The sequence below is a fragment of the Pipra filicauda genome, unplaced genomic scaffold, assembly GCF_003945595.2.
Source record: "Pipra filicauda isolate LSUMZ 115617 unplaced genomic scaffold, ASM394559v2 scaffold59_size3379749_pilon, whole genome shotgun sequence".
Taxonomy (NCBI): Eukaryota; Metazoa; Chordata; class Aves; order Passeriformes; family Pipridae; genus Pipra; species Pipra filicauda.
This window is the reverse complement of record NW_024104753.1, coordinates 1797725-1810799: the sequence shown is the minus strand read 5'-3', so window position 1 is coordinate 1810799 and position 13075 is coordinate 1797725. Positions and strand designations below refer to the sequence as shown.

Below are 13075 nucleotides of genomic sequence, written 5' to 3'. Positions count from 1 at the left end.
GGAAAAAATATGTATCCATGGGGTATGTCACCTAAGAAGCCTTCGGGTCTTTGCCAGAGCTGCATTTGTTGCCAACTCTGTCCTCTCACTTCTGTTTTATACTTTGAGAGGGAAACCTAGATAGTCACTCTTTTTTTGTGTGTGTGTCTTAGAAAAGGAATTAACTTCCAATTAATTCCCTCCTTCCTCTGGGATCTACCTGTGTATCCCAAAATGAGGAACTATAAAAGTTACCTTGTATGTCATTCTGAGTACCACGTATATACAGCCCACTCCCCTCAGCCTATTCAGAAACCAATTCTTGTATGTATTAATCATATTTTTCCTCTGGCTTATTACAGAACAGAAAAATATTCTGTTCCCAATGTTAAAATGGGGCACATTTTATTAACATTGAAAGCAGTAAATTATCTCTGCTTATGAAATGAGACTGAGCGATTTCTGCTGAACTCTTCCTGACTTGCCCCTTCACTAGGATACAGTGTTTTCTAATTTCTCAGAGGGCCCTGGTTCCATTAAGGGCGAGAACTGTTTTAAAGCTCTAATGAAAGCCATACGTAGCTGAAATTCAAGGAGGGGCAATGCCCTAAATTCTATTTCAGTTGCTCATCTAGAGCTATTTTCAGTTTTATGTTTATAAGAATGTCAATTAACCTAGAGACTAGGACACACATGGAAGAATAACGATGAAGTGGATATCATTTTAACACACTGAAGCCAGCTAGTTGGACCTGATTCCTTATAGAAGCTTGATTTACATAACAAGTTGGCCTGTGATGCCTAATTTAGTTCTCAAACAGCTCAGTGATTTAAATGCCCTTTGTTTTCTATGTCATGGGACAGCACTGGTCGAAGTTGCAGAAATATTAGAACTAAATATATAGAAGGAAGAAATAAATGTGCTGGAAGAACAATAGTAACAGCTTGATTTCTCTGACACCTTTCAGAACTGGTGATCACTTTGGCATGTATTTGGTGATAACAGTAATAACAGGGATAACAACAACAGCCTTAATCAAGGTGTAACTCTGTAGTTCAGTGTCGGTTCTGTCCCTTTTTTACCTAGCTTGTGCTGAAGCTGGAGATCCAGGCAAGGCAGATATTCAGCACGTTGTTTTCTGTTGTGAAAAGAATTGAACGTCCTACCTGCAATGCTACTTTTGCAACGATGGAAAGTGACCCTGTCAAGGTTAAAAAGAGTAAGGGGTGCTACAGGTCTTCCCAATTTAAATGCAGAGCAGTGTTCTTATCTGGAGAAAAAAGCAAGGGGAAAAAAAGCCATGTGTGTGAAATCTGCCTCTGTTGGACAAAAGGACCCACCCACCAGCTTCTTTTATGAGATCTTTTATAGTCAATGTAAGATGCTAACTCGTCACAGAATAAAGGTTGACTTGTTTGTTTAATATTATATGTTTCTACATGTATTTTTTTTCCCCACTTACAATGTCATCACATCTAATAATTTTTTTCCTTCTTTCCCTCATTTATTGCATTAGTGCTACGGGATGACTTCCGCCAGAACCCTACAGATGTCGTGGTGGCAGCTGGAGAGCCTGCCATCCTGGAGTGCCAGCCGCCTCGAGGACACCCTGAGCCCACCATCTACTGGAAGAAGGATAAAGTCCGCATTGATGACAGGGAGGAGCGGATCAGTGTGAGTACAACTCACTGGTTGGTTGTCTACAGGCACAGGACCCACGGCCGAGAGCAGCAGAACTTTACGATTTTATAGCTTTTCCCACAGAGACTTTTGGCAGGTTGCCTCTCCAAGCTTTCCCAAATGAGGACAGAAGGTTGTTCATTGCTTCTGGTTTGGCTCTCCACCCTGCACTTCTCTGAGGGTTGGTTTGTATGTCCAGTGCAATGGAGATCCATTCAGCTGTAGATTTGGTCATGTAAGGTGCTCGGTTAGATGGGGGACTTGGTGGATGTCTTTGAACCATTTGGCCTTATCTTTTCTACATCTCAGTTCACTGAACTGTCAAAATCAGACTTTATATCAGAGAGGTGTTTTATAGGTAAATTCAGTCATATCTCTGAGGTAGAAAAATACTCCATGGGAAAAAAACCCAACAGCTTAGGATGATATTGGTAAAGTTGTATTTAGTGTAGTAATTTCGATGTGCATTCTAAATGAAGGCTGAAGTCACACTGTAAAGAATTATGACTCCTGAATATGAATCCGTATTGACTAATTGAGTAACACTGACTGAATTCTGTGACTGTTCATTTCTCGTACTGAGTGAAAAAGGATCCAGCAGAAATACCTAACTTATCAAGGGAGTAGAGCTAAATCATTGTCTGTGCAAGCAACTGGGATAAATTAAGGGTGTGAGGACATCTCATTCCTAATTTTTAAATGCTTAGCTTTTCACCAATGATATTCCTTCAATAAAGTTTTATGTTGTATGTAATGATTCAGTGCTGACCTTATTCAACATGGACGTACTATCAGGAAGATTGTTTGTGGCTTTGGGTGCCTAAGGAATGATTTCAAGCCAAGCAACCTAAGTTGTTGCTATTTGTGGACCAGGCTCTCTTTGCTAGGGTCCATGCAAGAGTAGAGAGGGAAGAGTTGCAGGGAGCTGGCTATCATTCCCTGACTCTCAAGTTTCTATGGCTGTATTCCTAGATTATTCTGAAAGCACCCCATTGTCTAACCTTTGACACTGTCTGTGACTTCACAAGCTGCAAATTTTTACTTTATTTCTTTCAACTATCCTGCTCTTTCCCTCTACAAGCAGCCTTTGTAGCCAAAAAAATGTTAAGTCTTACGAGACTCAGGTGAATTTTCAGTTTGGGCCAGATTCAGTCTGTTTGCCACAGCAAAGAGAGAAACTCTGTCTTAATCAGTGATCAAGGAAACTGTTAAGAAACCAGTAAAATGAACTAAATAAAACTAAATCCAACTACCTTTCTCTTCTGAGAGATGTCAAGAGTGCTTTAAGTATCATCATGCAAGAAATACAAGGTCTTTGTGCTGCCAAGAGGCAGCAAGAAATGTAAACTTTGAAATGTAAAGAATCTAATGAACACCAAAGGAAAAAAATTAAGTGCAGTTGGAATTATTCAGTAGTTGAAATTAGTTGCAAGCTGAAATTAGTCAGTATGATAAAAATATTCTCTGGAATAGCTTAAATATATTCAAATATATAAGTTTATAATTTTAAAACCATACATATATTTACAAGCAAAACTTTAAAACACCTTGATTGTGGAACTTGTTGCCCGAGAAGGCAGCTTTTTTTTTTTTTTTTTCCCTGATATACTTTGTTTATCTGAAGTTAAAAACATGTTCCTTGTTTTGAGACAGATCCGTGGCGGGAAGCTGATGATCTCCAACACCAGGAAGAGCGACGCGGGCATGTACACCTGTGTGGGGACCAACATGGTGGGGGAGCGGGACAGCGACCCCGCAGAGCTCACTGTCTTCGGTAAGGTGACTCTTGCCTTTATTTCCTCTTCCCCACAAATGCCATAGGCTGGACTGCCCTGGGTGGCTCGTCAAAATATGAGCCAAAACAAGGTTAACAAAACACAGCAGTACTGCTTAGGGTGCATTTCACAGTTCCTGAAGAAGATAGGTTTCAAAACCTATGGTTTATAATGGTGGAGCTGTGATGGCTCAAGGCTTTCTTTCTAAGCGCAGTGCTCTCCCCCACAAAATTGCCAAAAGTAATTAAGCTACTTCTAATACGGTTGACAATGCCTGCTTACCAGAGATTTGGACTAACATTGCCTATTTAAACAATTCCATATTCCTGTGGGGTTGTGAAATCAAACCTCTGTAGGAAAGCACGAAAGAGCTTGGTTGATCAGTAAAACGTCTTTGGAGAAAATTAGGAGATCATTTTTCTGTATATAGAGAGATACTTTTTTCATTTGTTTTTTAGAGGGCATGAAACAGCTTTTCATCCTGTAAGCCAGGTGCTGCTGAATGAATCAAAAATTAGTAGGTTTCCTGTGCGAAAGAGCTTCTAGACCTGATAGGTAAGGCAAGAAGTTGTCAGGTAACATTCCCTCCATGATTAGGGTCCAGAGCAAAAATAGAGTAATAACTGAACCTAGAACTGGATCCATCCTGCTAACAACTGGACAAGAAGCAAAGCCACAAAATCCTGCTGTGATACATCCTGCAGGCATGGTTTTGTAGGAATTAGTCAAGAGGTTCTTAGCAAACAAAGGAAAATCAGTAAGGAAAGAACCCTCACTGCTCACTGCTAAAGAAAACACATACATACCAACAAAAGAGAAATAGTGTTAATGTTCCCTCCTGCTACAACTCTTTGATATCCTTAATATACAATATTGAAATTCCAAACAAGACTGTTTGTAATTCCAGTAAGACTTTTAACAGAAATCCTAAGGTCCTTTCTGAGGCAGATGCTCCTATTTTTTTTCACCTTCTGCCTAATATGGTGCACTGGAAAACCCAGTCATATTGCCATCTCTGTGTTTGCATATATGTGCAATTCAACATTAGTTTGTCCCCTTTAAAAAACCCTCGAACATGTTATGGGATTCACAAAAGAAAAGTTTCTATTAGACAAGATCTGAGCAAATTCTACTGGACACATGACTGAATATTTCCTGCTTTCCAGCATTACAAGACTGTAAAGGCTTCCACTTCACTTCGTTTGTTGTGGATTCATGGAAAGCATGAACTATTATACATTGCAAAAAAAGCAGAGAAAGGATCTCTATCAAATTATGTTGTCCTTTGCAGCCAATCTGTTGAAGTTGTGCCTTTACACAAATGTTGAAAAAGACATGACATATCTCCTTCATCAGTTTAAGTACTGCTAATCGCTGGTAATACTCCCTGTGGATAGCAAGCAAATTGCAGTCCTAAACTACAAAGCCCTAAGAAATCCTTAAGAAAATAATTTGTTAAAAAGCATTGAACTGTAGGAATGAAAACTGAAATGTGCATGTAATTTCATATCCTACCAGGCTATGAAAAATATTAGGTTTATCTTGGTATGTACAAGAATACATAGCCAATTGCAATATTCTGAATTTTTTACAGCATATAGTCATAACAATCAACTTGCAAAAATACAGTCTAAAATTATTTGGTGAATACTGAACAAAATCAGCAATAAGTGAGATTAGATATTTTAATGCTACATCATTGTGTTAGACTACCAAAAGAAAATTGTATTTAAAGTACTCTATCTCAGTATCTTTCTATCTAAAATTCCCCTTCTATCCGGGGATAGAAGGAGAATAAATCCAGAGACTGGGAAACATCAGGTCGGCTGTGCATGTTCAAATTGGCTTCAGTGAGCACAGGCAAGACCAGGGATCAGATGTTAAGTCCTTCTAATATGACTCAGAGGTTTGAGGAACATGGGAATAGGGCAAATTTTGAGGAAAAATATGCTAAAAATAGCATAATACTTATATGCAATTGATGTGTCCAACTTTAACTCTTTCGCACATATTTGAAAATGGACTTTACAACGAAAATAAAAAGATCTTAGCTAAGAGACTTAGAGAATTTAATTAGATGACTGGCAAGCCTAGAGCTGGTGATTATTCTGGAGAGGAATGCATATTAATTAGCTGATTATTCATTCCTCCTTTCCCGAATAGCAACCCTCCAAACCCTTTTCCTAGAGTGAAGGTGGCCTTAGTAAACTACACTATGTAGGAAAAGGAACTGTTTCATACTAGTTCTCAAACCTCTCAGGGAACCAGCCACTTGTTACTTTTGGCTTTGCAAGTTTTTCTGTAATACCTGAAGTTCACTCCTGCGTGTGGCTCGTGACAGCTCTCTGGCTCCCTGTACAGAAAATTTAGCTGGAGGCATTGCCTCTGGAAAAAGTGACTCAGTGTGGTGGGAACTGGTGGCCTGAGGGGAACAGCAGGGAACCCTAACCTAAAATATTACACCTTTCCTGAGTTTAGAAACAATAAAATAAAATGGACAATAGGAACCTTGGAAAGAAGTAGGGGGAGAAAATAAAAGTTTCCCATGGGCAGAATATATCCACTTGGCTGGGTACCCATTCAATAACCCTTGCTGAGAGATAGTTGTGAATAATACATATAGAACTTTCACAAAACAACTGATGTATTGGGTTTTTTTCCAAGCTTGTCTGCTTGAAACCTTGTTTTCAGCATTCAGGCACTTCTAACTGTATGCTGGTAGTGTTGATGCAGATTGCATTTCTTTTGCTCCCAAGTCAGGATTCTTCTACTAGCAGAAAATTGTCAAACGTTCATAGCAAAATACCATAAAGCAAACTGAGCATATAAGCAGTGCTACCCAAAATTATTCCTGTGTTTTGAACAGTCACGATGATGCACTACATTTTGTTAGTCTTTTCTTTCAAGCACTATTGCTGGTTTTTGCCTTTATGAGGCTCCAAGGTGCAATCTTGGGGGAAAGCAAGAAGACGGGCTGTGACGGAGTTGTCCTTTAAAGGAAGTTAATGACATCAATCCTAATGCTCACAAAAAGAGCCAGCGTGGGACTTTATTATTCTAAAGGCCAATTTCAGAAGCGTAAGTGATACAAATTAGGTTGCTTTGCTTGTGTTTGGTCTCATAGCCTTTGGCTGAACAGAATTAAAGCAAGATGCAAAACAGAACCAGTTTAATTCCAATTTGTAAGAAAGCTTTGTTTGTAAATACATAGTATGGAGCCAGAAATTTAATAAAGTGGGAATTACTCTTTAAGATAACCTTTATCATTTTGTCATGCTATTGCCCTGTTCTGAGATAAGTTTTCAAGTTGTTTTAGCTGTTTCAGACTCTTCTTTTTTTTTTTTTCCTTTGGACTTAAAATGATATATTTGAAGTGCATGTACAAAGGTATATCTTGTATATTGATTCTAAAGCTCAGTGAAATCAATGAAAGCCTTAGTATATCAGCTTCAAGAGACTGGCATCAAGCAGTGGAAAAAGATATATTTAGAAGAGCCTCAAAAGACTATAAAGCATAACTAAGAAGAGTACAAAAACGTCTTTAAAAGATATGTCAATTTGGACATAATAAAGATTGTTTTGGATTAATCTTTGATTTTAACTTTGGTACCTGACCCTTTTTTCAGCTAATAAGGTCCTGTGGGATGAAGAGGTACTTTTGTCTGATGCTTGAAGAAGTATTTGTGTTTGATGTTCTGTAGATATTGTCAGGCTGAAAGAGAAGCCGTAGTTTCAGGAGGAGTATTCTGTGATGACGTGGCATTAGAGGAAAGAGATCCAAAAATCCTTTAATGAAGGATTGGGGGCACATTGTGCCCCATTTTACTTTCTTGAGCTCTGCTTATGTGGAAGGCCTTAGCAGAGAGTCTTGTCCCATTGTATCCTGGAAGTTATTCCCAGAAGCTTTCCCAGTCACATGGAAAAATCTGCCAAAACCAGGTATACATTCACACATCGAGACAGGGAAATCAGCAGTGTGTGTTCTGTACCCTTCAGATGAAAGCTTTTCCAGGTTTTCTTCCAATACTTCTGTTTCCCACTTGCAGTTTACTTGTGGCAATTTGCAAAAAGTCACTTTGTCTTTACAATATTTGTTATTCACAGATACAGAGGAGCTGTAATAGGATAATGATACTGCTGTGAAAAAGGGTCTAATTTGGTCTCCAAGGTCTGCATGGAATGGTTAGTAAAGACTGAAATGAACATGGTTGTAGACACATATAAAAGGAGAAAACTACTAGTCATGGATAAAAATAATTTTACTGCATATGCATGTGCCTCTTGTCGGTGCTCCATGCCTTTACTGGGCAAGTTTGTCTCACCTTGAGTGCTGCTTAGGGAGCAGAAGGTGCTTATTTCTAAATGAAAAATAGAAAAGTGCCTAAAAAGAGGCAGTAGAAGGACGTCTTTAAATATACAGCCATCTGCTTTTGCAATTGTATTTTCATTTATTTGGCCAACATAGGTAAATTTAGTCAGATCGTAATATCCTGTCTTATTCCATGTCTTCTTTATTGGCAGAGAGCTTTACTTCATCCAGACTACATTGTATTTAATAAAATATCTATGCTATTGACAGCATTCTGAAGTGAGATTTACTTCCAAGCATCTAATGTTTCCTTTTTTTTTTTCCTTTTTGCATCAGAATGCTAAAGGGAAAAAAGCTTTTATTTTTAACATTTGCTATTAAATCCCTCCACAAAGCCTTTTAATTTTTACTTTAATACTCTTTCTAGAACACAAAAACATTTTAAAAAATTATGTCTTCTCTCCAGCAAAGACAGAGAAAACAATTCCAAATCAAATTGAAGCTCTGCATTATGGGGACCATCAAATCCTTCACTCTAGCAGTTGCCTCAGCAGAGAAAATATATTAAGGTAGTTAGGATCATTTTAATTAGATTGAGGCCCCATGTATGGCTGTCTAACTTTTTGAGGAACAGAGAAAGGGCAATAATATATCTGAAGGTCATCTGAGCCTCTCTAATAGACTGTGATACTCAGACCAATTGTTAAATATGGGAAAAATTGAGTTCTGTGGTTAACTTGTGTCAGCACCCAAAGCAAGGAAAGCATTTTCCTGTTTCTGGTTAGGATCTGTAGGTTTCCTTGCAGTGCATATCTCAAGCTCTGCAACAGATTGTTAGATGTGTGTCCAGATTGCATTAACAACCCCCTTTTATAACTGCAAGCAAAGTTTATTCTGAAGTTATAAAGGTCACCCTAGTAATAGCATGACTGGTTGACATGACATATAACCATGACCTATTTTATAGTTCTCTTCAAAGATTTTTAATATTCATCAGAGAAAGTCTGGGAAGTAGGTACTTTATTTACTCGGTGAAAGCTTATAAAATAGCTATATTAAAATTTTTATATATGTCTGTGATTTTAATTTATCACCCTTTCTTGTTGTTTCTCAAATATATTGCGTTCTGGATGCTGTTGACGGAATAACAATGTTTAATTATACCACAAGGCTTTATTTATGGGCAAACCATTTCAGAAGGAAAAAAAAAAAAGTAAAAAAAGATTTTTTTGTCAAGATTATCTCTTAAACTAAATTTGACCTGGCTGTGTGAAGAAACCTTCTTTATTTAGCATGCTTGGGCAGGCAGCGCTCTGTCTCCTGAGAGATTAACATTGTAAGCAAGTTATGCAGGTGACTCAAATCCAGTTAATCTCATATAAAGAATGTTAATTGCATTGGCAATGGCATTCGCTCTGATCACTTTATAGCTGTATAATTAGCTATTGGACACATTCAAGGGGTTTTCTGAGTGATATAAATACAGGAAACAACATGAGAGGTAACTTGTTCTTTCCTGATTCACGCTGTGCAAAATGCAGAGATGATGGAAAAATGGAACCAGCAGTTAATGGTGTTTGCATGTCCTCGCTAACTGGGATCTGTCCTTTCATAGCTATTTATTTTCTGGAAACTTCTTAAATGTTTTTGAAAATACACAGTTTAAGAAGCTGATCTGAAACAAACGTGTGGGTGTATGCTCCTAAATTGCCCAGATGTGGAATCCAGGGATTTAGCTAATGACCTTTGGGCCATTTACTTTCTGGGTTCTCCTCAACATGCGACAGGGATTTATTTCCTCATCTCCTGTGGAGAAGAATTTACAGAAGAATTACAGAATTTACAAGTAGCAATTTCATCAATATGCACACACTAATTTCTTAGCTGTTTACATACAGCTTTTATAAACATGGTCTAAAATAATCTTTGTATGCAGACTAAGCCATTGCGCAGGTACACAGAGTTATTTAAATTCAATGTGGGTGTACCAAGGGCCTCCAAATCACCAATTAAAATGTCAATCTGGATCTAAATTTCTTAGTTTAGGATCATCTGTGAAAAACAAATACCAAAATGAAGAATGTATTATGTATGAGCTCAGAGCAGGGTTTGGTCTGAGATGATCTTAGGAGAGCAGTTGTGAATAAGATGCTGTTGCTAACCTGCAGAAAGTTTCATAAAGAAATTCCCATCTAGATTCACGTAGTTACAGGTGGGCCAAGTGCACTGCTTAGCACTAACGTTAAGAAATAATTGGGTTTTTTACCTTGTCCAGTTTTAATAAGTTTGTCAAACTAAAAAAGGCTTTATCCAAAATATTCCGTGTCTGATTAGAAAACTGATTTTAATTTATTTATTTTTTAAATTGCCAAAATAATTCACTCCTCTCTGAAAATGTTGAAGTTCTTGCAATTCTGAGTAAAAGGAATAATTGGAGAGAAATGGGCGAAGGTTTGAAGGAGAGGAATGGAGGAAGCTTTCTGTCCTAAGTACAGGTCCGATACGATATTTCTGGGCTAAGATGAGACAAATTGGTTAAGGAAGCAGTCAGCAGCTGGATATGGCTTGTACACAGACTTGAAATGTGGAGTAGTAAAGATTTCAATGTGTGGAAAGAGACTAGAACTGAATTTACTTGCCCAAACGTTGCTAAAGCCTGCAGGTTCTGGGCAGGAACAGGAATAGGACAAAAGCAATGGCTTGGGGAGAAGAATCTCTGCCCGTTAGACATATTCTTATCTCTGTCATCTGGAAAAGTGCTATAGATTCTTGAGCATGTCTGTTCTTCTGCTGACAAAATACGTTTTCCCCTGCCAATAGGTCCCCCTGCTACTATCATGGAATTCCTATCTGATGCTGTCACTCATTTGCATAATTACTAACAGGTGGTTTTGTGTTCCTTAATTTTCTGACTTGATATTCTGATTTATAAAAGGGGTGAACATTTTTTTTTGTCTGCAACTGAATTCGATGGAAGCTGAGCTTTGAACACACAAAATTAGTGTTTAATTCTCCCCGCCCCTTAAAAATTGCCAGTTTTGTGGCTCAGATTGGGCATAAAAATTTAGCAGATACTTTTTATCTTGCTTTCTAAGATCTCCATCACACCTTGGAGAGGAGTTACGAAAATAAGTGAGTTGCTCATGAAGCTTTAAGATATGTGTAATAGAGGTCATGAGGAAATTAATAATTCTGCCTTTGAAGTGAAGTTTGATTAGTATGACAGGAGGCCACCCACTAAACAGTACAACTAAAGCAAAATATTAAACACCTGCTCATTAAATGAACACCAACAATCTGGAGATGTTTGGGGGAAAAATGGTGCGTTATCATATAATTGCAACCAGTCCCATAAGGCATGAACAGAAAGGAAGTGATTAACAGGCATGCAGGCAGCCTTAGTTCTGGCAGTGAGGGTGCTGCCTGCTTGATTTTGCAACCTTATTAACGCTCTTTAATGGTTTTTATTTTTATTATTATTTGCATATAACGAACATGTATAACCAACCTATAAACTCAGCTCTGTAGTTATCAAGACAAACTACCCGACTCAGAATCTGTTATTGCTTGCATCCGTGTGAATTTTGAGTAATTTTTTTAAGTGACATCATACCCTTCAACTTACTGAGAATGAAATGTGAAACATAGCGTGTAACCAGTTTTAAATGTCTTTATGATAAATCCCTGTCTTGAGTGGAAATACTGCTTCGTATAAACCCAGTCTTATAATGGTTTGACTAGCATAAATAATTTATGACAATAAAAGTGTGGTACGGTTGAGAGGACAGAACAAAATTTATGCAATCCAAAGGCAACTTGGAAACTCACCCCAGTGACATCCTTTCAAATGAAATTACCGGTATTTGGAGTTTGTACCAGTGTCTGTGTACAGGGTACTGTACCAGGACCACTGAGAGCAGACTGTGGCTCTGCATCTGGATTTTAAGCAGGCCTGTGCAACATTAGGGTGATTAATAATATTTGTAGCCGTGCAGGCTAAAATAACAAGGGTAAACAGAAGTCGTTCTTCAGACCTTAATTTGGTTTTCCATGGTGAAGTCGGCGAAGGGAAGCTCTGTCCTCTGCCCGACACTCCGCAGTTGCCTGAGACGCCTAACACCGAGTTTAAATTTTCCTCTGAAGCATCAAGGTATTGATTGTTGCCAAAGGCAGGCTGACTCCATTGGCAGCTCATATATTGCTAGAGCGGGCAGGAGCTCTCAGATCAGGTTTTGTGTGTGCAGCAGTGCAGAGCCACAGCATTCCTAGGGAAGGGTACGGGCTCAGAGGCCTGTGTGCTGTCCAGCAGGGCAGGTGGGCAGTCAGTCCTGGCACAGGCTGCCTTCTGGTGGCACTCCACTCTTCCTTGAGGGCCAGATGTGACAGCCCCTGCCTCTCCAGCCTGGCAGCCCTCTTCCTGGCTCTTTATGCACATCATCAGTTCCACTTGTCTGAATTTGTGGAGCTCAGCCTCCTTTCTGTGTGGTGGATGGGTAAAACAAAAAGATGCTGAAAAGTCAAAAAATGTTCATTTCAACCCTCTGACTCACCAAGGAATTTTAATGTCTCTTTCAAGAGCGGCCCACGTTTCTCAGGCGACCGATAAACCAAGTGGTGCTGGAGGAGGAGGCCGTGGATTTCCGGTGCCAGGTGCAGGGGGATCCCACACCCACAGTCCGGTGGAAGAAAGATGATGCAGATTTACCGAGAGGAAGGTGAGAGCAACGTTCACGTTCCCCACACTTTCAAATTTCAGTCGTTGAATAATGCTGGAATCCATCCCTACTACTTACAGCTTGTTGTCTGACATTATTTCCGAGATTTATTTCCCTTATGACTGGTCTTTGGCACTACAAAACTTGTTCCAGAGCCAGCTGAGCAGGGACACCCAGTCTGGGTGAGTTGTCCGGGTAATGGATTCCTGCAGAAGGAAGAAAAATGATTTGTAGGTGTTGTGAACACATGGGTATTCACTGAGTTTACTGGAGACAGTAAAGATGTTTTAGGAATGTATTAGTGAGAGTAGCCTTCAGAATAATGTGCTGATACCAAGAGGCAGGCAACTTGGCAGGAGAGTTGCTCTGTTGCACTAGCAGAATGGATTAGAAGCACAGCACTGAGGTGGGCTTTGCTGGCTCCTTGGTTCACTTCTATTAAGTCTTGGAGAGAAACCTTCCTCTTGAGGAAACAAAAAGCCAGACTAGCACAAGCATAAAGCAAAGCTGAAATCTGGAACAGGCCCCTTGTGTTCGAGAAAGACTTGTGTATTCTGGAACAAAGACGGAGAATATTCCAGAGTGAGCAGGGGCAGAGAGACTATCCTGCAAAAGA

At 39.1% G+C, this 13075-nt stretch overlaps 1 protein-coding gene across 15 annotated transcripts in view; it reads left to right on the top strand.

Moving 5' to 3' along the window:
- Positions 1 to 13075, top strand: part of ROBO2 (roundabout guidance receptor 2) — a 1069237-nt gene that overhangs the window by 916191 nt on the left and 139971 nt on the right. For all 15 annotated transcript variants that reach the window (XM_039387910.1, XM_039387922.1, XM_039387917.1 and 12 more), the window contains 3 exons: positions 1497 to 1654; positions 3314 to 3434; positions 12321 to 12459. In XM_039387910.1, coding sequence (XP_039243844.1) covers positions 1497 to 1654; positions 3314 to 3434; positions 12321 to 12459 — 418 coding nt within the window. The remainder of the gene's footprint in view (positions 1 to 1496; positions 1655 to 3313; positions 3435 to 12320; positions 12460 to 13075) is intronic.